The sequence below is a fragment of the Castor canadensis genome, chromosome 11 (assembly GCF_047511655.1).
Source record: "Castor canadensis chromosome 11, mCasCan1.hap1v2, whole genome shotgun sequence".
Taxonomy (NCBI): domain Eukaryota; kingdom Metazoa; phylum Chordata; class Mammalia; order Rodentia; family Castoridae; genus Castor; species Castor canadensis.
In genome coordinates, this window is record NC_133396.1 from 92,169,891 (window position 1) to 92,194,038 (window position 24,148).

The following is a 24,148-nucleotide window of genomic DNA, read 5'->3' on the forward strand; positions in this document are numbered from 1 at the left end:
CTGAATCATAATGATATTTTAAATCATTTAGTTCTCATCTCTTTTGCTTTTCTAGTTGCTCTATATTTGCTTCTGAATCTTGCTGAGGATACTCGTACAGAACTGAAGATGAGAAACAAGAATATAGTTCACATGTTGGTGAAGGCTCTTGATCGGGACAACTTTGAGCTGCTTATTCTAGTTGTGTCATTCTTAAAGAAACTCAGCATTTTTATGGAGAATAAGAATGATATGGTAACTTGCAAAGCTCCTTCTTGAAATAACCTAATAATATGTTAGCCATTTTTGATAAAATGTAAATATTTTATACCCATATTAAGGTAATTCTGAATGAAGATTTTACAATAGCCCTAACTCACTGAAATTGCTTCATTAGGAAATATATTCCACATTAGATAATATTTCAATAATTGAAGCTTTCCAGATAAAAATCTTTTCTAATATATCATATACAATAGAGTTTACCATGTTAAACATAGTATGTAGAAAGTACTTTAAACTTAAAATGTACTTCGGGATAATCTGACTTCCTTTTCTCTTAAACTACTTTACATCTTGCATTTCTGATTTTAGTGTATGGAATTATAGTTTAGACCAGTCTCTTCTTTGTCACCTATTGTTACAAACTGTGATTCTGCTTCTTAGATATTTCTTGAAGATACCCTTTTCCCCCCATTTCCAGTGCCATTGAATTAATTCATGACCTCTTTATTCCTATCCTCTTCTTATTTAATTATTATATTAGACTGCTGACTATTGACCTTATGCAGCTTCTAGTACCATTTATTAAAGTGACTTTTCTTTCACCATTGAATTGCCTTTTGATCTTATTGAAATTGCCTTTGTACTTTTATTAAAAAGCAATTAACCATATATTTGTGGTTCTGTTTTTAGATGCTATCTTCTGGTCCTTTGATCTGTATTTCTTTCTTTCATTGATGCCTCTTTCTCTTGAAAGAGGGGCTAAATATATAAAAGTTTTAAATCAAGCAGTGTGGAACCTCCAGTGTTACTTTTTTTCAAAATTTACTCTGCCTAGTCTATGGTATTTGTATCTCCCTATACATTTTAGAATCAGCTTTTAGTCTCATATTTGATGTTTGGAAATCTTTGGAGATTGGTTTGTACTGTAATGAGAGCTCTATGGCTGCAGTGTAGCTATGTGTATTGTACATGGCAGTCTGAAGTAAAATCAGGTGTTAATTTGTCATACTAGCTTTTTAAAAAAAATTATGTTCACTCCTTGACATGGAGTAAAAGGAAAAAAGTATAGGAAGGGCCCAATTCTTAATGTGATTTTACAAGGTTAGTGGAAGGTTGCAATAAAGATATGAAAAGGACACTATAAATCAGTATTTTAAATCTCCAATGAAAGAAAGAGCAAGATAATTCGTAAATTCTTTTTCATAATTAAAAAATATGAACTTTTTAACCATTACTCTATAACTGAAAGATATAAGATGTTTTTAAAAATTACTCTGATTGCTACCTTACAAAAATTTTAATGTATGGCTTCCATTAACAAAAATAATTGGATATGGCCTCTGTAATTTCTCATTCTAACACAGGTCTCTTGATATACTTGAGAGTAGGGGTCACAAACATTCCTTAGACAGATACTAAATATTTTAGGCTTTGCAGATCATATGGTCTGTGGTGCAGCTACTCAGCTCTGCCATTGTAGTGGGATAGCAGCCACAGACAGTCTATAAACTGTCTATTCATGTCTAACATGAACATGTGTATTCCAGTAAAACTTTACCCATGGAAGCTGAAATTTTAATTTCACAGAATTTTTACATGTCATGAAATATTCAATTTCCCCCTTTTTTTTGAACCATTAAAAAATGTAGCAGGTTAGCTCAGTGGCGGAGTGCTTGCCAATATGTTTGAGCCCCTGGGTTTCATCTCCAGCACTACACACACCCAAAAATCATTCTTAATTCATTGGTTATATGAAAACAGATGGTAGGCCAAATGAGGCCCACTGTACATGCATAAGACTGCTGATCCCAGTTCTAAAGTTTTAATTACTACCTGCAGTCCAGCTTTTCTCATGAGTTTATAAAATTTCCAAATATCCATCGAATATCACCTGAAATCAAGCATGACAAAAATTAACTAGAATAATTTTTTGTCCTCATTGTCTGAAACTTGTTTTTCCATGTATCAGTCTTAGTTAATGTCATCTAAATCCACTTTATTGACTATGTAGAAAATGCGCCTGAGGCTTCTGTTCTTGCCTTCTTATAGGGTTGGCATTTGGCTGGTATCTGGAAACTTGGATTTCAAGAGTATTCTAGGAACTAATCTGAGTATATCACCCCTTGGGCTTAAAATCATTAAGGACACTGTGCTACCAAAAGAATAATGTTACTCTCCTTGGCAGAGCATTAAAAGCTTTGTAATCTGTGTAAGGTCTGCCTTTAACCATTTACCATCCCCACATACACTTTTATACAATGATCATAGCAAAGCACTTGGGATCTCCTGCATGAGCTCTTTTATTCCTAAATAACTGTCCACTCATCTTTTCTTCAACCTGGATTGCCATTGCCTTTCTTTACCAGAGAACAAATTCTTACTCATTTTAAAAAATAAATTTATTAGCATATAATAGTTATACTGGGGGATACCTTGTGATATTTACATAGGTACTTACAATATATCTTAGTTAGATTTAGCCCCTCCATCTTTCTCCCTTTTCCCTCTTCCCTGCCTTCTTATAACAATTTCAACAGGTTTTATTCTTCTATCCATATATGAATATGGATACAAAATACATCCACCATATTCACCCTCATTCCCCCTTTCCTGTACCACCCACCTCTGGTGTCCACCTGGGAAAAGACCTGTTTCTCCCTGAACTTCATTTCTAATCTAAAGTCATCTTCAAGGTAGATTAATGGCTTCATCTGTGTTGCTTCAAGAACACTTTTGTGGGTTCAGTTTTTATCACATTGCATATTCATTATTTGTTCTCTTTGACCACCCTCTTTGGAATGAGGAATCCCTAAAGCCCAAGAAGAGATTTTGTTTGATCTCACAAAAGGCCTGGTGGTGTTCAGTTATGCAATGTTTTCTAGGATGAAATACAACTTGTCTTCCAATTGATGCATTCAAATGAGGAAAGGAAGAGATGATGTGATTTCAGGAAAATTTATAGACTGAAGTGGGAATATAAGATTGATACATAATTTCTTTTAGCTATACATTAGAGTAAATATAAAGAAAAATAATTATTGTAATCTTTTGTATCTTATTTTGAAATAAAACTTCACTGCATTTTGTTATTTTACATAGGTGGAAATGGATATCGTTGAAAAACTGGTGAAAATGATACCATGTGAGCATGAAGATCTCCTGAATATCACCCTCCGGCTTTTACTAAACTTATCCTTTGACACGGGACTGAGGAATAAAATGGTACAAGTTGGACTTCTTCCAAAACTCACTGCACTCCTAGGTATGCTTTTTAAAAATTAATGACACTGTTTCTTGGAATTTCCGACATCATTGGAAAACTGAGCACTGTGTTAAGCCTTCTGAACAAAAAGCATCCCCTGTATATTTGATTGGAAACTGAATAATAAAAGTAACCAGAATAAATGAAAAATGACCTGTTGCAGGATTTCCCTGGTGTTGTGGAAAGAAATGGAATAGGAACTTTTAACTCTTTTACTTCGTTACCTCATATTGAACCAAAATGAATGTACATAAGTACTACCAGGGAAGCAAGAAAGGAAAATACTTTCTTTTTTGCATTTCAGAAGATCAGATATCGTTTAATTTCTTATATTATGCCATACTTTAAAAATACTGCTTACGAACATGTAACTTTGTGGAAACTTTTTGTCATTAAGTAAAAAGGGATATTTTTGTATAGCAGGAGATGGAAAATTGGAGGATTAAGTTATTTTGAACATTTAAATAACTTAAAAACTTAATTTTGTTTTGCTAGCATTCAAGAGTTAATACTTCTGTGCTTTCGCAATGTTTGCCTTCTTAGCAGAACGTTAAAAATTTTTTAGTCTATCCAAAGTCTTTATAGTCTCCTGACACTCCCCAACATATGCTATGACCATACTGAAGCACTTGTTCCCTGAACAAGCTCTTTTACTTATAATAAGTAAAAATAAAAGAAATTTCAAAAACAAAATTTTAAATTCCTATGTGCATATTACATAGCTTATTTGATACAGAAAAGCTCTCAGTCAGTCCCATGTTATTGTCAGTTGTGTTTAAGTTGTGGTGTGATCTGATGAGTATTCTCCTGTCCTTAATTTTGTGAAAATATACTTTCCAAAAAGCAAATGGTACTCAAAAAGCAAGGTAAAAGTTATAGCAATCCTCCCAAGGCAAAAAGGGCATGTAATGTGAAAATTTTAGATTGTTGAAACACAGCATGCCTTTAGCAGAAGGTCAGTCATGTTATAAAAAAAAAATGAATCAAGCATCTATAGTACAGTGCTGAACTCTGTACACCTTGAGCACTTATAGTTTTTCCTTAATAATGGTCTCTTTGGAACCATATACCTGTGGATACCAAAGGTCTAGGTCTACTGTACTCTGTTGAGAAGCACCTTCAAAAATTGGTTTTGGAAGCTAAGCACCTACAGCTTACGCTTATAATCCTAGCTACTTGAAAGCTGAGATAAAGGGAATCAGATTTCAGGCCAGCCCAGGCAAAAAGTTTGTGAGACCCCATCCATCTAAACCAATAGCTGGGTGTGGTGGTGTGCACCTGTCATCCCAAGCTATGTGGGAGGCTTGAGATCATGAGAATTGCAGTTCCAGGCCAGTCGTGCAAAAAGTTCGTGAGACCCCCCCCATCTCAAAAGAGAAAGCTAGGATTGGTGGTATGTACCTGTCATCCAAGCTAAGGCAGGAAGCATAAATAGAAGCATTGTGATCCAGGCTTAACTGGGCAAAATGCAAATCCCTATCTCCAAAATAACCAGAGCAAAAAGGACTGGAAGTGTAACTCAAGTGAATAGAGTGCTTGCCTAGCAAGCATGAAGTCCTGAATTCAAACCCCAGTACCACCAAAAAAAAAAAATTGCTTTGGGAGAATCAAGGTAATACAGACATCTAAGGAGAAAAAAAGAAAAACTAAAAGTAAAATTGATTAGCCTTGAATTTAATTTATGTGACAATTTACATAAATTCAATACAATTATGTATAAAATATTAGGTCAGATTCTGTCTGTGTAGATGAATAAGTTATGGTCACTTTCCTGAGGAAATTCATAGCATATTTGGTCTGTTCAGTATCCAGGTCACCTACTTTTATGAAATATTTGCCTTCTACTTTGTGATGAAGCAGATGATTTAAAAGAAAGTTTTGGTAGCACACATCTGTAATCCCAGCTACTCAGGAGGTAGAGATAGGTTTATCATGATTCAAGGCCAGCCCAGGCAAAAATCAGTGAAACTCTTACCTCATAAACAAACCAGGCATGGTTATTATTCATGCCTGTAATCCAAACTACTTGGAAGGCAAAAGTAGGAGGATAGTAGTCTGAGACTGGCCCAGGCAAAAGTGTGATCCTGTCTAAAAATAACTAAAGCAAAAGGACTGGGGTGTGGCTCATGTGTTGGAATGCTTGCCTGGCAAATGTGAGACCCTGAATTCAGTTGTCAGTACTACCAAAAAAAAAAATTGCTCACATGATATTCATTTCACTATTTGTTGAACAAGTAGTACATTTGGTAATATATTATATATCTAATACACAGAGTGACATTTCATGTCTTCTAGAGCTCAATTTCTGGAGTCAAACTATCTTACTAGAATTGTGACTCTGTTTACTTTCAACCATGTGGTCTTGGGCAAGTTACCCAAAGTCTTTGTGACTTGGTTTTCTCATCTCCAAAATAAGGATAATAATTATATGAAACTTAGAGTTCTTTGAATATTAAATGAGGTATTGCATGCAAAGTGCTTAGAATAGTACCAGACCCATAGTGTTTCCTTAATAAATGTTAACTATTGTCATTTTCCTATCAATATCATCATCATTGTCATTATTTGATATGAAGGAGGCATTTTATAAATGTTTTGATTTCTCTTTCTGTGAGTATACTCTTCATAGATAACAGATCTTTTTTGACAAACTAGGTAGCTTTATTTTTATTTCCCTGTGTGGACAGTTCAGTTCAATTCAGTAAAATGTCATAACCACCTATGGCAAAGCACAGAAAGCACAGAAAGAAAGGTTTTTCAGGCCAGCATGGTGGCATACTCTGCATTCTCAACACTTAGGAGGCTGAGTAAGAAGATCTCTAATTCCAGATCAGCCTGACTACCTAGGGAGGCCCTGCCTCAGTAAAAAGAATGTTTTCAACCTGTAGATATATTGGTATTCAAAAGAAAGAACATTCCTGTATGGGTACTTCGTATATAAAGTCCCATCTGAAATGGACATTAAAAATTTAGACATTTTAACAATGTAATATTTACAAAAAAAAAACAAAGGCTGTAGAATATGTCAGATTTTTAAAAAGTCAACATTTTACCTAAAGCATAAATAAAGCTAGGCCAGTATAAGGAACACTAAATCACCATTTCCTCTTGAGCATAGTATATGACTGGGAAAAGTGAGAGCTAGGCCTGAAAAACTGGGTTTCTGCTGTTACATGAGATTATGACATTTACAGCATTTCTAAGAAGTTATACTTAATATAGATTATGGTGGAAATCGTTGTAGGTTTTTTGAGCCAGGTGAGTTATAATCAGACTTGTCTAGAAAAATTAATCTGACATTATTCTATGGAATGTACTAGCACCAGAGTTTAATGATGAGACTAGTAGTCTGCTACAGTAGGCAAGTTAAGAAGCAAAGAAACCCTCAATTAGAGCAAAGCTAGTTGTCAAATATGAAGTAGAAGGAAAGGCCAGCATATCACAGGTTGTTACTGTTTAGATGTGGGTAATGATAGAGAGAAAAGGATGTCACAAAATCAGTGACTGATAATCCTGTTGTCAGAAACAAATAGATGTATGGAAGGAGATTGAGAGATTCACTGAGTAGTTTCAGACTACTCACAAAGATGTTGGAGACATCTTAGGCAAAGATATTCAATGGGCAGATAAATAGGAGACTGGAGCTCAGGAGAAGTAAGGGTTAAAAACTAAAGAATTATCCAATTAGTGAATGAAAGCTAAAGACAAAACAAATTTATAAAAGTACAGCAAGTGTAGGCTGTTACTGAAAAGTGATGGTGATCTTGGATTCTTTATGCTATAGAGAGGAGGAAGCTTTGAGTAGGGACTGTACCTAAAACCTTTTATCACCTTTTGAATTGCTCTTTGTTTTCTTTGAAATACTGTATATTCCTAGAGTACTAGCTCTTAATAAAAAGTTGGTACTCTCTTTTTCTTTTTGTAGTTGTTTTTGAAATCAGATAATGTCTCCTTTGTTCTTTTTGCTCAAAATTACTTTGGCTATTCAGAATTTTTGTGGTTCCATTTGAATTTTATAATTGTTTTTATAGAGTCTGTGAGAATATCATTAGTATTTTGATAGAAATTACATTGAATCTGTAGATTGTTTTGGGTAGTATGGATATTTTAACACTGTTGATTCTTCCATTCCATGAACATGGGATTTTTTCTAATTTTTGTGTTCTATACAGTTTTGTTCATCATTTTATAGGTTTCATTGTGGAGATCTTTTACTTCTTTAGTTAAATTTATTTCTAGATATTTTTGTAGCTATTATTAATGGGATTACTCAATGCAGTTCTATTTTATAAAATTTGTTATATGTATACTACTGATTTTTGTATGAATTTTTTTGCTGAATTTATTAATTCTAAATGTTTTGGTGGAGTCTTTGGAGCTTTCTGCATATAGATTCATATCATCTGTAAATGATTACATTTTAACTTCCCTTTTCCCAATTTGGGTGTCCTGTATTTCATTTTCTTGTATGATTACTTTGTCTAGGACTTCCAATACTATGTTGAATAAGAGTGATGAAAGTGGGCATGCTCCTCTGTGCCAGATCTTAAAAGGAAAGCTTTCAGCTTTTCCCCAGTCAGTATTTTTTAGCTATGGTCTTGTTATATATGGCCTTCATTACACTGAGGGACATTCCTTCTATTCTATATGTTTAGTTTCTCTCGTGAAGGGGTGCTTAATTCTATTCAGTGATTTTTCTGCATCTATTCAGATGACTACATATTTTTTCATTCTGTTGATGTGGTATCTCATACTTTTTTGATTTGTGTATGTTGGACCAGCCTTGTATTCCTGGCATGAATACCACTTGGTTATGGTGAATAATTTTTTTAATGTGCTGTTGGACTCAGTTTGCTAGTCTTTTGTTGAAGTTTTTTCATATGTGTTCATCATGGGTATCGTCTAGCACCTTTATTTGTTCTGTCCTTATTTGGTTTTGGACTTGGACTGCTGGTGATAATAGAATGGGCATGGAAGAATTCCTTCCTTTCCAGTTTTCTGAACTAGTAAAGAATTGGTGTTAGTCCTTTAAATTTTTGGTAGACTTAAGCAGTGAAACCATCTGGTCTTGGACTTCGCTTGGGAGACTTATTGTTACTGATGTGATGCAAAATCTCATTTCTCATTAGTCTGTTCAAGTTGTCTGGTTTTTTTTTTTTGTGATTTAATCTTTAAGGTATAACATGTCCAGGAATTTGTCCATTCTTCTAGGTTATGAAATTTCTTGATGTATAGTTGTTCATGCTAGTCTCTAATGACCCCTTATATTCCTGTGTAATCGATTGTGATAATCTCTTTATTCATCTTTAATTTTATTTGCATCTTCTCTCCTTTTTTTAACACAAGAGTTTATAATTTTTTTTCATTTCAAAAGCCAACTCTTTCATTGCATTGACCTTTTTTTGTTTTTAAAGCCCTATTTTATTTGTTTCTGCTTTATTTCTTTCCATCCACTAATTTTGGCTTTGATTTGTTTTTTCTTTTCCTAGTTCCTTGAGGAGCAATGATAGGCTGTTAATATTTGAGATCTTCGTGGTTTTTGATATAGGTATATATTGCTGTAAACTTCCCTGTTAATACTTATTGCTTTGCTCTACTCCATAAATTTTGGTATATCACGTTTGCATTTTCATTTGCTTTGAGAATTTTTAAATTTTTCTTCTTAATTTCTTCCTTGATCCAGTGTTTCTTCAGGTATATGCTTTTTAATTTCCATGTGCTTGTATAGTTTCTAAAGCTTGTATTGTTATTGATTTCTAGTTTTATTGCATTATGATTGAGAAAGTTACCTAATATTAGTTTTCTTTTTTAATTTGTGAAGATTTGTTTTGTGGCCTACCATATAATCTATCCTGAAGAGTGTTCCATGAGCTATTAAACAGAATGTGTATTCTGTAGCTGTTGGATGGAATGTCCTGGAGATGTCCCTTAGGCTCTCTAGGTCTGAAGTGCAGGTTAACTCTGCTAACTTTGGGTTGATTGCCTGTCTGATTTGTTTGTTGCTGAAAATGGGAGTAGGTAAAGTGTTTGATTGGAATCTATCTTTCCATATAAATGCCTTATATATGTAGGCACTTCAATATTGGATGTACATGTATTTATAATTTTCATTTTCTCTTATTTAATTGACTTCTTTATCATTATATAATGACCTTCCTTGTCTCTTTTTATTGCTTGTGCTTTAAGATCTATTTTATTTGATATAAATGTGAGTATTACTGCTTGTTTTACTTTCCACTTGCATGAAATATCTTTTGCTGCCCTTCACTTTTAGTCTATGTGTGTCTTTTAGGGCTAAAATTAGTTTCTTTTAAGAAACATATTCTTGAGTTTTGTTGTTTTATCTATTCATTGTATCTTGTCTTTGTGGAGGGGGTTGCTTTGCAAGTGCAAAGCAGGCACTCTACCGCTTGAGCCACACCTGCAGTCCATTTTGCTGTGGTTATTTTGAAGATGGGGGTCTCCCATCTGCACAGGTTAGCCTTGAACCGTGATCCTCTCATTCTCAGCCTCCCAAGTAGCTAGGATTACAAATGTGAACTACTAGTGCCTAGCATACACTGTCTTTTAAGTAGAGAATTTAATATATATTTCAGGTAATTATTGGTATGGTAATGTTTTACTATTGCCATTATGTAACTTGCTTTCTAGTATTTGATTATTTTAATTTTTGTAATCCTTTTATTTATTGCTGTCTTGTAATCTTTCTTGAGGGTAAGTGATTTTCTCTGGTTATGTGTTTCGATTCCTTGATTATTATTTTTGGTATGTCTATTATAGAATTTTGCTTTGTGGTTACTGTAGAGCTTACAAAAAGCATCTTTTGATTATAGCAAGCTATTTTCAAATGATAACAACTTAGAAAGAAAGAAAAAAACCCAAAATACTAATAATTCTGTAGTCCATTCCTTTTTACAAACTGAATTTCTTTTTTTTTTTTTTTTTGGCAGTACTAGGGCTTGGGGTTTAATTGAGCCATACCCTCAGTCCCCGTTTTTGAATTTTTAACGTTTTTAATGTTCCATTCCCTCCTCTTAAATATTAATGTAGTTATTATTTTGTTATTTAGTCTTTGTACTGAAGATACAAATGGTTTCTGCAACACATTTATAATGTTGGAACATTCTAAATTTGTATAGTTACTACTGAGTTCTACTCCTTCCAATATTTTGTTCTTACTCACTAATATCTTTAAGTTAGAAGAACTCACTTTATCATGTCTTCTAGGGCAGATCTGGTGGAGATGCATTCTCTCACTTTGCCTGTAAGAGTTTTGCTGAGAAGTCAGTTGTCAGATGAATTTGGACACCATCATGTATTGTCTTTTTTCTTTTGCTGCTTTGAGAATCTTCTCATCGTCTTTAACCTTGAGAGCTTAATTACATGTTTTAAGTTATATTTGGTTGAGGTGAATCTGACTTGTGATGTCTGACCCTCCTGTATATGGATACTTGTATATGTTTCTAGGTTTGGGAAGTTTTTTCTTATTATCTCTTGGAATAATCTTTCTACCTCTTTCCCATTCTCAAGTCCCTCTTCAACCCAGTAATTACTCTTTTGATACTTCATTTCATTTTTCTTTTTTCTCCTTTGTGTATTTTGTAGTAGCTTATTTTTAAACTTATTCTTTTTTTAATTTATTTTACTGTTAATGCCTTCTATCAAATTTTTCATCTCATTAGCATACTTTTTCAGATCATTTGATTTTTTTAAAAATTGCTTCAGTCTCTTTGTTAGGTTTCTCTGATAAAGCCTTAAATTTTTTCTCTGTGTTCTCTTGAATTTCCAAAAATAGTTCTTTTATGTAAGTGTTTGAGAGTTCCTATATATCCATTGCTCAGTTTCTGGCACCTTATTTTGTCCTTTAGTGACATCATGATTCTCTCAAATTTCTTGATGATTGTTGACTTACAGTGGATGTCTGCAGTTTCAAGGATTGGGTATTCCATTCTTGGTAATTTGTCTTTGTGCCTATCCTTCCAGGAATTCTAATCAGGCTGCTTTTCTCTGCACCTGTGGTCACTGCTGCTCTTTCACCACTAGATGGCAACCTAAGTCCAGTTTTGCCATAAACCCACCCTTGGTGTATTGTCACTGTTTCTGCTCTAGGGGAAGCCCAATCCTGAGTTTGTCCTGTTTGAACTTGATGTATTATTCAGGATGGACTGCGTGAATGCCTAAAAACAGTAGTTTGTCTATGCAAGCCCCTGCCTGGGCCAAGACAAGCTCAAATGCTTCATCTATATTCTTCAACCTGTGTTCAGGCTCTTCCAGGTTCTACCTTGCGTTTGGACTCACCATGAAGGGATCAGTCCTAAGTTCCAAAGCAACAACTTGGTGCCTACTCCTTCTTCCCCCAAGCATACAATGATTCTCTTTGTCATGCTGCCTGGGTTTAAGCAAGGGATGAGATGAGCATTCTCTTGACCTGCTACAACACAATGCTAGGTTTGCACCTAGAGCCCATATCCTACTGAGACAGTAGGATACTGAAGCAGGACGAAAGGCCCCAGATTGCTATGACTTATCTGTTGCTCTGGTGCACTTATGACCTGAGACCTGTACAGGCAGTTCCATTCACAGGGTTCTTTGGTTTCCACCTGGGACTAGGGCATGTCCAGAGGCTCCATTCATAGACACTGGTCTAGGGACAGGGACCATTGAGATCCACTGGTGTTGAATTTCACTGCCTTGGAGCTGAGTTCCAAAGCAAAGTCATGTGCTTATTTTCCTATCCTGCCCCTTAGAAAATGGAATCTTCCTCCATGCCGTCCTGCATAAGATTGGGACGGGGTGGTAGAAGCAGTTCTTTGGCCACTCCAGAAATTCCATCCAGTCTATAGTAGAAGTCCTTTAAAAAGCAACTGTATCTTTATTTTCTAAAATACTTTTTTTTTTAATTAATTGAGGGAGGTTTTTTTGGTTTTGGTTTTGCAGTACTGAGGATTGAACCCAGGTCCTCATGATTATTAGGCAAGCATTCCACCATTTGAGCAGTGCCCCCATCCTTCTTTAGTTACTTTATTACCCTGACCATAATTCAAAAATGTATTTAGAAGCTGGGCACAGTGACTCGCATCTATGATCCCAGCAACTCTGGAGACAGAGATTGGGAATATTGCACTTTGATCCAGCTACACCCCCATCTCAACAAAACAAGGCAAGTGTGGTATTATATGCCTGTGATCCCGGCTAAGCAGAGGCCATAGGTAGAAGGATCACATTTAGAGGTTGGTCTAGTCAAAAAGTAAAACCCTATCTGAAAAATAATGTACAGCAAAAAGGGCTCAAGTGGTAGCGTGCCTGCCAAACAGGTATGAGGCCCTGAGTTTAAACCCTGATACTGTAGATAGACAGATAGATGGATAGATAGATAGATAGATAAATAGATTATAGATAGATCAATAAAATTTATTGAGAAATACTGTAGCACAGTGATTAAAAGCATGGGCTCTGGAACAAAAGTGTGTCAAAGTGCTCTCTATATGTGTACAGCTATCATTGTTTTTTATGATCAAGTATTCAAGTTTGCAATTCTGAAGATAACTTATTATATATGGCTCTAAATATTATTACTATGCTCAAGAATTTTCACTTGCTAAATGCCTCCAAAACACTATTCTTAATTTTTATGTGCAATTTTTCTTACCTTCCTGCGTTGGCTATCACTTTTCATTTCTTTTATGTAAGCAGCATTTATATAGTAGCAGTTTTTCTCCCCTATAATGATATATTTGTAATCTCTTGTGGTCTTGGAAACTAACAACTGAATTTATTTGAATTGTATATTTTTCAAATGAATTCTAATGAGTGCCTTAAGGCACTCAGATGAATTCTAATGAGTGCCTTAAGGGTTCTCTTCCTTGAGGGAGAACTTTTCAGAATTGACTTTTATTCTTTTTTCAACTATAGATGTGCTATCAGTTTTAAGTAGGTTTTCTTTGGTATGATTTGGGAACCCCATAATTGGAAAATCTCTTTATAGTGAATAATAGCTTATTTTAACAAGCACAATGGATTGTGAATCTTTGAGACTTTAATAAATCTATGCAATATGAACAATTAATCCCCTTTTCTGTTTCCTGAACATAATTAGTACATTGTGACCCCTGCTGTTGTAAAATTGATGTTAATTGCCGAATACCATTTTTCACAGTTACTTAGAGAATAAACTGAAAAGTGCAATTAAGGCATGTTTTATAATTTGAATAGTTATTTAGGCAGAGGAGAAATAGTGTTAGACCTCAGCTCTTTTAGATGCCACTTGTGGCTCTGAGGGAACCAAAGATTATTTTAATATTTTATCATAGAAAGCATTTCATTAAGGAATTTTGAATTTAGCTTTTTCGTTTGATACCAAAGTCATGTAAAGGAATTAATGAGGAATGTTAGAAATGATTATTTAAATTTTTCTGAGTCACTTAAGCTGAAATTGGTTTATTTGAATAGTTTTGATCTTTTCCTAAACATAGAGAAAAGTCATTATTGCTCTAATTTCAAAACTTTTAATTGGTTCAATGGGAACCTTATATCTAAATATTTCTGTCTTTTCTTAAATATTAGCAAATTTATTTATTTCTTCTTTCATTTTTTGATGTTATTTTCCTAAAATTTCATAAGGGTCATAAGCTTATTTTTGCTTAGTTCAATATCAAGTATAAATCTTTCCCTATATTCCTCTGTTTTTCTATCATCCCTGGATTTCTTTTTTTTTTTTTTCATTATCCAGCTATAGTTTAATTTTCATAAGCAAATTTTAATACATTAATATAGTCAGAATTTTCAGGAACCTTAAATCATACCAAGTTATTTTTCTTTTTTTTTTTTCATTTTTCTTTTATTATTCATATGTGCATACAAGGCTTGGGTCATTTCTCCCCCCTGCCCCCACCCCCTCCCTTACCACCCACTCCGCCCCCTCCCTCTTCCCCCACCCTCAATACCCAGCAGAAACTATTTTGCCCTTATTTCTAATTTTGTTGTAGAGAGAGTATAAGCAATAATAGGAAGGAACAAGGGTTTTTGCTGGTTGAGATAAGGATAGCTATACAGGGCATTGACTCACATTGATTTCCTGTGCGTGGGTGTTACCTTCTAGGTTAATTCTTTTTGATCTAACCTTTTCTCTAGTACCTGTTCCCCTTTTCCTATTGGCCTCAGTTGCTTTTAAGGTATCTGCTTTAGTTTCTCTGCGTTAAGGGCAACAAATGCTAGCTAGTTTTTTAGGTGTCTTACCTATCCTCACCCCTTCCTTGTGTGCTCTTGCTTTTATCATGTGCTCATAGTCCAATCCCCTTGTTGTGTTTGCCCTTGATCTAATGTCCGCATATGAGGGAGAACATACGATTTTTGGTCTTTTGGGCCAGGCTAACCTCACTCAGAATGATGTTCTCCAATTCCATCCATTTACTAGCGAATGATAACATTTCGTTCTTCTTCATGGCTGCATAAAATTTCATTGTGTATAGATACCACATTTTCTTAATCCATTCATCAGTGCTGGGGCATCTTGGCTGTTTCCATAACTTGGCTATTGTGAATAGTGCCGCAATAAACATGGATGTGCAGGTGCCTCTGGAGTAACAGTCTTTTGGGTATATCCCCAAGAGTGGTATTGCTGGATCAAATGGTAGATCAATGTCCAGCTTTTTAAGTAGCCTCCAAATTTTTTTCCAGAGTGGTTGTACTAGTCTACATTCCCACGCATCCTCGCCAACACCTGTTGTTGGTGGTGTTGCTGATGATGGCTATTCTAACAGGGGTGAGGTGGAATCTTAGTGTGGTTTTAATTTGCATTTCCTTTATTGCTAGAGATGGTGAGCATTTTTTCATGTGTTTTCTGGCCATTTGAATTTCTTCTTTTGAGAAAGTTCTGTTTAGTTCACGTGCCCATTTCTTTATTGGTTCATTAGTTTTGGGAGAATTTAGCTTTTTAAGTTCCCTGTATATTCTGGTTATCAGTCCTTTGTCTGATGTATAGTTGTCAAATATTTTCTCCCACTCTGTGGGTGTTCTCTTCAGTTTAGAGACCATTTCTTTTGATGAACAGAAGCTTTTTAGTTTTATGAAGTCCCATTTATCTATGCTATCTCTTAGTTGCTGTGCTGCTGGGGTTTCATTGAGAAAGTTCTTCCCTATACCTACTAACTCCAGAGTATTTCCTACTCTTTCTTGTATCAACTTAAGAGTTTGGGGTCTGATATTAAGATCCTTGATCCATTTTGAGTTAATCTTGGTATAGGGTGATATACATGGATCTAGTTTCAGTTTTTTGCAGACTGCTAACCAGTTTTCCCAGCAGTTTTTGTTGAAGAGGCTACTATTTCTCCATCGTATATTTTTAGCTCCTTTGTCAAAGATAAGTTGCTTATAGTTGTGTGGCTTCATATCTGGGTCCTCTATTCTGTTCCACTGGTCTTCATGTCTATCCCTGGATTTCTTATGTCTGGTAACTTTATGTTACCAATCTGGAGGATGTATCATCGGCAGTTGCTTTCAGCAAATGTGATTATATGCAAACTAAGTTAGAACTCTTGGCTTTATTTATGTAATTATTAGATAGTCTTTTCATTTTTTTAAAAATGTTCAGTGTTTAAATATTTTCTTGGCTTATCTAAGAATCAGATTATCAAAAAAAATTCTCTTGTCAAAAATCCTTAAATCATTTGATGTTGATGTGTCTCAAGAATACTTCCTTATGTCATAACATTCTAGGTTGGGAGATAGCAAGGAAATTCCTTGTCATATTGTATTCCTTAATACCCAGGAGAATGTACTGATGATACTATTTAAAAAATAACTTGAAAAACTAAATTTTTAGTTTTTGTCTCATGCACCAGGCAATTATTTTGTTATACCCCTCCATTGCTTTTTCTTGAATGTTTCATAAACTGAATATTGTTTGAAATGTTGGGGATGGTGTTAGCTTGTCAGAAGCAAGCATAAATACCCAAATGAAATGTGGTGTTTTGAAGGACTTAGTTCATCATGGCATTGGTTCTTTTGTATAAAGCTTAAACATTTCATAATGGCAGAAGCAGTGTTTTCCAAAGTGCATACTTAATAATAAGACCTGACAGAGTTCACTGGTATATTCCTTTACACAAAAATAGTTTATTTATACTTTTTTTCTGTTGCAGATGATACTGGTATCCATTTTAAATTGATTGATGTTCTGACTTTTCACATCTTCTAAAATATTAACTTCATTTGATTTGCAAAGGAAGTTAAATTCAAGGGAATAAACCTTATAAAAATATCTCATCCTACATATGTGTATCTTTGCATTTGTTAAATCAAAGTAGAATAGGCACAGCCAACCTAACAATTAGGCAAATTAGGTAGATACCTGTGAATTATAGGTAACTACTGCTTTCCACAAGTTGTCTACTATTCTACAAGTCTAGATAATTACAGGAATTCAGTACTTAGCTCATTGCTTAAAATTTTTGGTCTTAGGACCCTTTGTAATCATAAAAGTTATTGAAGACCTCAAAGAGCTTTTGTTCATGTTAAGTTATAATATGTATATTTATTATGTTTAAAATTAAAGCTGAGAAAAATTTTAAATATTTAATCACTTTAAATAACAAAACAAACCTGATATATGTTGTTATAAATTTTTTTGAAAAATAACTGTTTTCAAAAAATGGTGAGAAGAGTGACATTGTTAAATATTTCGTAAATTTCTTTAATGTCAGTCTTATTAAACACAGCTGGCTTTCAGATCTCCCTCAATAGCTGTGATGTCACATGCCATGTAACCCCTAGATAACTCAGATGTATACATTTAAGACAGTGAGCGTTAAAAAACAGAAAACTTTTTAAAAATAGTAGTATTATATTAGTATTGTTATAAAAATGCTATGATTTTGTAGACCTTCTTCGTGGGTCCTGGGACCAAACTTTTTCCTTTATAGCTTTTAATTCCTATTAAATACAAGCACTCCTGCCAATAATAATATACCAGGAATCTCAAATTAGAAGTTTGAATCCAACTAGGATATAAACCATACTTTTGAATCTTTTCAAATCAAGCTCTCACCTCTACCCCATACCTCCTCCTCACAGACACCATCACACTACTGTGGTCAAGATCCATATCCAATAGTTAGTCCCTAGTACTAATACTAATATTAATCAATCTACGGCTAGCATTTACTACAGTTCCCTCCTCCTTTAGCTTTTTTCCTTAGTTTTCTAGGATGTGGTGCTTTTATAGTTTCCCTTCTATCTAATTACCCAGCACCCAGTCCTTCTCAGTTTCCTCTTTAACTTCCACCTTATCTCCCCAATCTGTAAGCATTGCAGTAAAAGGGCTTAGTCCTTGGACTTTTCCCTCTACCTGTACTTGTTCCCTTGGTGACTTCATCCATACCATTAAAAGACTCTGCCTATACTGATGACTCCCAGGAAGATACAGAATCCCAGCCTCCTCTCTGAATTCTTCACTCCAAACATTACCATTTATTTATTAGCATCTGAGATTTAGTAAGTTCAAACTTAAGCTCTTTATCTCCCTCCTACTTACACCTACTTCCAATATTTTCAGTCTTTCTCATCTCAGTAAATGGTAACAGCTTCTTTCTAGTTAACCGGACCAAAACAGGTGGAGACTTCTGTCTTTTCCTCCTACCCTACATCCATTCTGTCAGGTAATCTAGTCAGCTCTATCTTCAGAATATAGCTGCCACTACCCTAGTCTCAGCACCATCATCTGATCTTTGTGTTTCCATTCTTGCCCTACATTTTCTTTTTCACAGATCACATAGAGTAATCCTATTTAAAATTTAAGTTAAATTCTCCACTCAGAAGCCTCCAATGACTTCCCATCTGTCTGAAAGAGACAGAATCCTTATAATGGCTATAAAGGTTTATATGTTATGACCTGTGTGCTCACTGCTGTGACTACATCTTCTACTACTCTCTCTCTCTTGTCATGGCACATTGGTGTCCTTGCTATTTCCTTATCTCAACAGGCAATACTCCGACCTTAGGACTTTGGCATCCTATTCCTTCTGCCTAGAATATTCATCCCTAGTTTTTGTGTGTCCTATTTCCTTACCTCTTTCACTCTTTGATATCTGGTTAGTCTATTGAATTTTAAACTCTATCTCCGGATGCTCACTTTATCTTTTTTCTTTTTTTTTTTTCTCCATAGTACTTAACCACTATATAGTATATATTTCATACAATTACCTTTGCACTACCCAGATTCTACCACCTCCAGTCACCAGGCCCTACAGATTTATAACTTCAAGAAAAATAGAGAATTGAATAATTTTATTCAATTTTATATTCCCAGTGCCTAGAACAATGCCAGGTACATTGCAGGTTCTCAGTATTTGGTGGGTGGTTAGATGGATGAGTGGATGAAAAGAATAAACATCAAAAGAGCTGATGTTGAGCCTTTTCTTTACTCTTTATCAGCACAGTGGCGGTAAGTAAATCAGTTGGTCTCCTCTTGACTGAGCCTTTTGTCTTATTTAGAAAAATAGGAAATAAAATAGGTCCTATCCCACAGAATTATTCTGATCATCAAATGATAAAATTAACATATATTGATTGCATAAACAGGAAGTCCCAAAAGTGTTAGTCATGATAAGGAAGAAGAAAAGGAGGAAAAGACTTAATGAGGCTAATGGTTGCTGAATGAGAGATCACGAGTAAAGGAAACAGTTTTATCACAGTTTTGTGTTTCTACCTTGGTTAAAAAGGGTTTGTTTCAATATTGCAGTAGCATCTTAATTTCACTTACATACCTTCCTGCAGGGAACTGTGTAATTCAAGATAGAGTCTGCTAACGCAATCATATCAGAGTGAGGTCCACAGACCCGTACTTGGTATATTCTTACTATTTCTTACTGATCTGTAATGAGTAAGTTCAGAAATTGAAAGTAAGCATTTAGACATGTATAGCAGTTTGACCAAATAAGATTGTCTCCTGAAGGTAATAATAAGTATTTTGTACAGCTTTTATTTAATTTCATTTTTATTAAGTATCATTAAGTATTGGTCCTTAACACAACGGGAGAGAAATAAAAATCTGGCCTTCCACCAGAAATAGAAGCACTGTCCATAAAATGAGAGGCTTAACCCTAGATTAGAGCACTGTTCTTCAAAAGTATTCAAAAGTCTTTATAATTTTGTAGCCAGCATCATAAATTACCTGGCCTTGGAGTACCCACTTAGTTCATTTGAAGGAGAGATGAGATTGTTTCCTTAAAAATTGAGGAATTTTGAGAAATTAAGGCCAGATGTGGTGTTTTACACCTGTAATTCCAGCTACTCAGGAGGTGGGGATCTGGAGGATCATGGTCCAAGGCTGGGCCTGGGCAAAACTAAAACCAAAGGACTTGGGGAGTGGCTTAAGTGGTAGAGTGGCTGCCTGGCAAGCACAGGGCCCTGAGTTCAAATTTAGTACTACCCTTCCTTCTCCCACAAAAAAAAAATTTGAGGAATTAGTATATACTAAGCTTTTTATATTTATAATTGTTATAGCTATAAATCAAGATTCATAATATATATTCATTATGTGCTTAATTTGTATTAACTATTTTCACATATAATCTATGAACCTGTGGCAAGTTATCTAAAAAAATTAATTAGCTCAGACATCAATTCTTTTAATTACCAGAGCCACACTTGTCAGTGATACAGGTAAGGCACTGACTACTACTAGTAATAAAGGTATTAACCATAATTTAAATCTTTTTTTTTCATAATTTAAACCTTGATCCAAATTCCTCTCTATATAAACCTTGATTTTCTAAGTTCGAGATTTGTAAATAAGCCAGGCACTGGTGGATCACACCTGTAATCCTAGCTATTCAGGAGGCAGAGATCAGGAGGGTGGAGGTTCAAAGCCAGCTGGGGCAAATAGTGCCCGAGACCCTATCTTGAAAATACCCGACACAAAAAAAGGGCTGGTGGAGTGGCTCAAGTTGTAAGCCCTGAGTTTAAACCCCAGTGCCACAGGAGAAAAAAAAAAGATTTGTAAGTGTTAATTTGCATGACTGCTTTAGCAGAAACTAATTTTACTGGTTATGGCAGAAAAAGGGGATGCCTAGACTCAATGGCATATGTCAGGCCTGTTTCACAATTTTATATCAGTCATTTCAAAAGGATTCAGATTTTTAGTAAGAGTAATGTTAGTCCATATTGTCTGCATTGGAAAACAAATTAGAGTTTCTAAGGTGTTCCAAATTGATATAAATATTTCTATATTCTGTGAGTAGACCCAGAATTGGTTTTGAGAGTAACAATGGCACTTGATTTATTTTATTTATGTCTAGATTACATTTAGGTAATCTGGATCAGGGCATTTTACAGGGCTGTAGAAAGATTTCATCAGCATGTCAGGAGTCAGTACAGGTCAAGAGCTAAGTGATAAGTGTTTGATTTTTTCTGATTTAGACAAGTCTGATTTCCCTTATTATTGGGGATCACCAGAGCAGATACTGCTGGACTTTATACTTTGATCACTTCAAAATTAAAGGTTATTTCTTTTGACCATCCTGTCATGTATCCTTAAAAGAAAATTGACACAGTTAAGTTCTGAACACCTTCGAAATTCTCCCATCTTGTTAAATTCACTTTTTCATTATGTATTAATGTGACTTAATTTATCAACATAAAGTGAAAATAAAACTTTATTTTATGAAAGCAATATTTTATAAATGGCCTTTTCAGACATGTTTATTAAAAACTTTTTGAAAATAGAAAAATGTTTTTTAAGTAGGAGGTTTCCCATTTTTTTGAAACTAGGTTGCTTTTATGATGGTTTCTTCAAGAAACTTAAAGTACATTTTTTAAAAAAATAACTTTGGCCTGTTTATTATGAAACGCTTATGGAATTTCACACATCTGTTTCAGAATGCAGCTCCTCATAGACTACTACACTTTCTCAATTTTAATAGGCCTCATTTATCCTATAAATAAACCTATATTTTCTTACCTGATCGAGTGAGCAAACAATAGGGGTCACATGTGGCAAACACTTTAACAAAAAGCACATGTCTCGCCGTCAGGGTGAAGTAGAGTCATATCACGATTGCTTGAAGTTATTAATGGCAGTAAAATTTATGCTTCCTTCTGTTTTCCCAATTAAATCAAGAAGCCTTTTTTCTTCAGGTTCTTCTATCACCAGCTGGTTCCAATACTGTGTGTGTGAATATTGCCTGGGGTGTCTCCATTTCTAGATGGTAAAATTTGGCCAAAGCATATTAGGTCAGTGGTGTGGACCTGTAAACCAGAAAACAGTCATTGTTAAGGGCTTTATTTTGGTTCTTATCATTTGTATTATATGTCTGCACATTTTGTAGGATTTAGTACAAATAAGTTGTTATACTATTCTCTGGATATAAACAAAGAATTCTATATACAAGGTAATAAAATAATTGAAGACGTCTTAAAAATAAGCTATACAACTATTTATATATAGTAAAAAAGAATAAGTCTCCACCAAAACTTTTGGCTATTAGAGCAGTCATTTAGCAAATAGCTATTACTATGGATGCTGTTTAGCTTAGTGGTAGATTTGCTAGTTCAGTGTCTCATTGTGTTAAGTAATTGAATACAAAAATCATCACAAAACTGTTGTTATACTTGTTTTCATACTGATGATTGTAGCCTATGGATTCTGTCATTTTCCCCCCACTTAATTCTTGTTTGAGAAATGTTGGTTTTTATCTGTTCACCTTAAATCCTTACTAGATTTGCTATTGAAAAGTATTGTAAAATGGAAGAATATCCAGTATAGTTGCAATCTTAAAAATTGGTCTGTCCAAATTCCAATTTAAATTGAAGCTAATTATACTTATGTATTTGCGATATCTGTGCTAATAAATTAAGCATAAATTTTTTGGAAATGTCTATGCTGTTCTAGGACTGGGAATGTGGCTCAATAATAGAGTACTTACCTAGCATGCCTAAGGCCCTGGATGCTATCTCTACCACTAAAAAAAGTCTACTAAACCTTAGTATATTTTAGTTTATTTTGATACAGAAGATATTTATATTCAATAATTTTTGCAGTTATATTTCAAATGATAGTTTTAGACTGTGGTATTTTCATTATACTATATTATTGATAGGGCTTTAAGTGTTGTAATGCTGTGTTAAACTTAGACACGTGATTTTTTTTGAAGCATGTTGTATTCATACAGGTTTTCCAGGGTAATATATCACCTCAATGGATGCTTTATTCTAACCTAGGTGTGCTTATATTCTCTCTTATCTTTGCATGGAGTCTTTGTGACTTCAAAGGGAGTATTCTACTTTGAATGAAAACATGGGGTGTAGAAGGGAATAAGAATCTAGCCAATAATGTGCCTACACTTGTGTTCTCACTCTGTTTTCATAAGGTGTTGGGCTGGGTCTGCTGCAGAAGCGGAAATTTGGCTTCAAGTCCTCGTGTTCAAAACTCATATTTCTGCTTGACTGAACTATGAATGAAAAGTCCCAAGTGTCTTACAAAATTATCAGCTGAATGGTGTTTTTACTAATCACTTCAGAGATGAAAAAACTGAAGACATTTTAAAGTTCAAAACCCATCAGCATGTGTTTTGCCTTTTAATTGGTAGAAAATCGATTGAAAGAGCAGCCCAAAAAGCTGAATTTTTTTTTCTCCTTCAGCTGCTCCAGCTAAACTACAGCTGTAAAATTCTTTAAAAAGAAAAGGTGGGGGGAGGGGACAGTGTTTCTTATAAACTCTTGAATGTAGTTTGTAAGTGCAATAATTCCCACAAAATCAGTTACTGGAGTTAATGATCAGTTTGTTAAGGTATTAACTGCCCTCAGCTAGGAATGACCAATTTGGAGGAATGGCTACACGAATGCTTAGATAATTCAGTAACACTTTCAAATAATGATCCAGCTAATTAACAGTGAATTCCTGTGGAAATCCTATGGAAGTACTTATGACCTCTGCATTTAATGGCCAGTGAGTTCATCATGATTCATGTTTATTACCATAAATACCAAAGGAATCATAATGACTAGGCCATTTTTTCCACCCTCCCCTTATTACTTGAACAGATTTGACTAATCCACCTCCAGTCATTAAGAACCTAGTTCTCAAAATATTCAAGTCTTTTCACTGATCTACTCAAAATTCATGGAGCCTTTGCCAGTACCCCAATTGTTGGCAACCTGTTTTTACTTGGGATGCCATTAGGGAATAATTGATGTCTATAAGTCTTAAAGCAGCCCTTTGAAATACCTGCCATTTGTAGGATGTAGATGAATCATGGTTGGTTAGAGTTAATGGTTTCTAGAATTATGAGAAAATCATATCCTCCAACTCCCATTTCTTACAGGAATTTTTTAGGGTATGTGAATTTTTTTTTCCTAAGGTTTAGTTTTTTTAAGAACTCAGATATCCTTTTCTTCCAGTGAGTGAAGACAATTAGCTTATAATTAAGGATAAACTCCTAATTTTACTTGTACCAATTTAATCTGTTTAATGACTGTTTATTGCTATGTGACCCATAAAGTAGCTTTTAAGTAATAATGCTAAATGTTGCATGCCAGAAAGCCTTTACTTTCTTTGCTCAGCTGGTATTTTAATAGATGAATTCAGGTTATTTCTGGACATTTCATTATTCCACATATTCACTTTTGTCATCAAATGCTTTGTCTTTTGGTTATAGCTCTTAGCTATCCACTAGATACCATAAAGTT

General features: G+C 34.5%; 1 protein-coding gene across 3 annotated transcripts in view; it reads left to right on the forward strand.

The window, feature by feature from the left end:
• Kifap3 (kinesin associated protein 3) overlaps positions 1 to 24,148 on the forward strand; it is a 129,638-nt gene that overhangs the window by 36,800 nt on the left and 68,690 nt on the right. For all 3 annotated transcript variants that reach the window (XM_074047515.1, XM_020171058.2, XM_020171057.2), the window contains exons 9-10: positions 56 to 234; positions 3,304 to 3,466. In XM_074047515.1, coding sequence (XP_073903616.1) covers positions 56 to 234; positions 3,304 to 3,466 — 342 coding nt within the window. The remainder of the gene's footprint in view (positions 1 to 55; positions 235 to 3,303; positions 3,467 to 24,148) is intronic.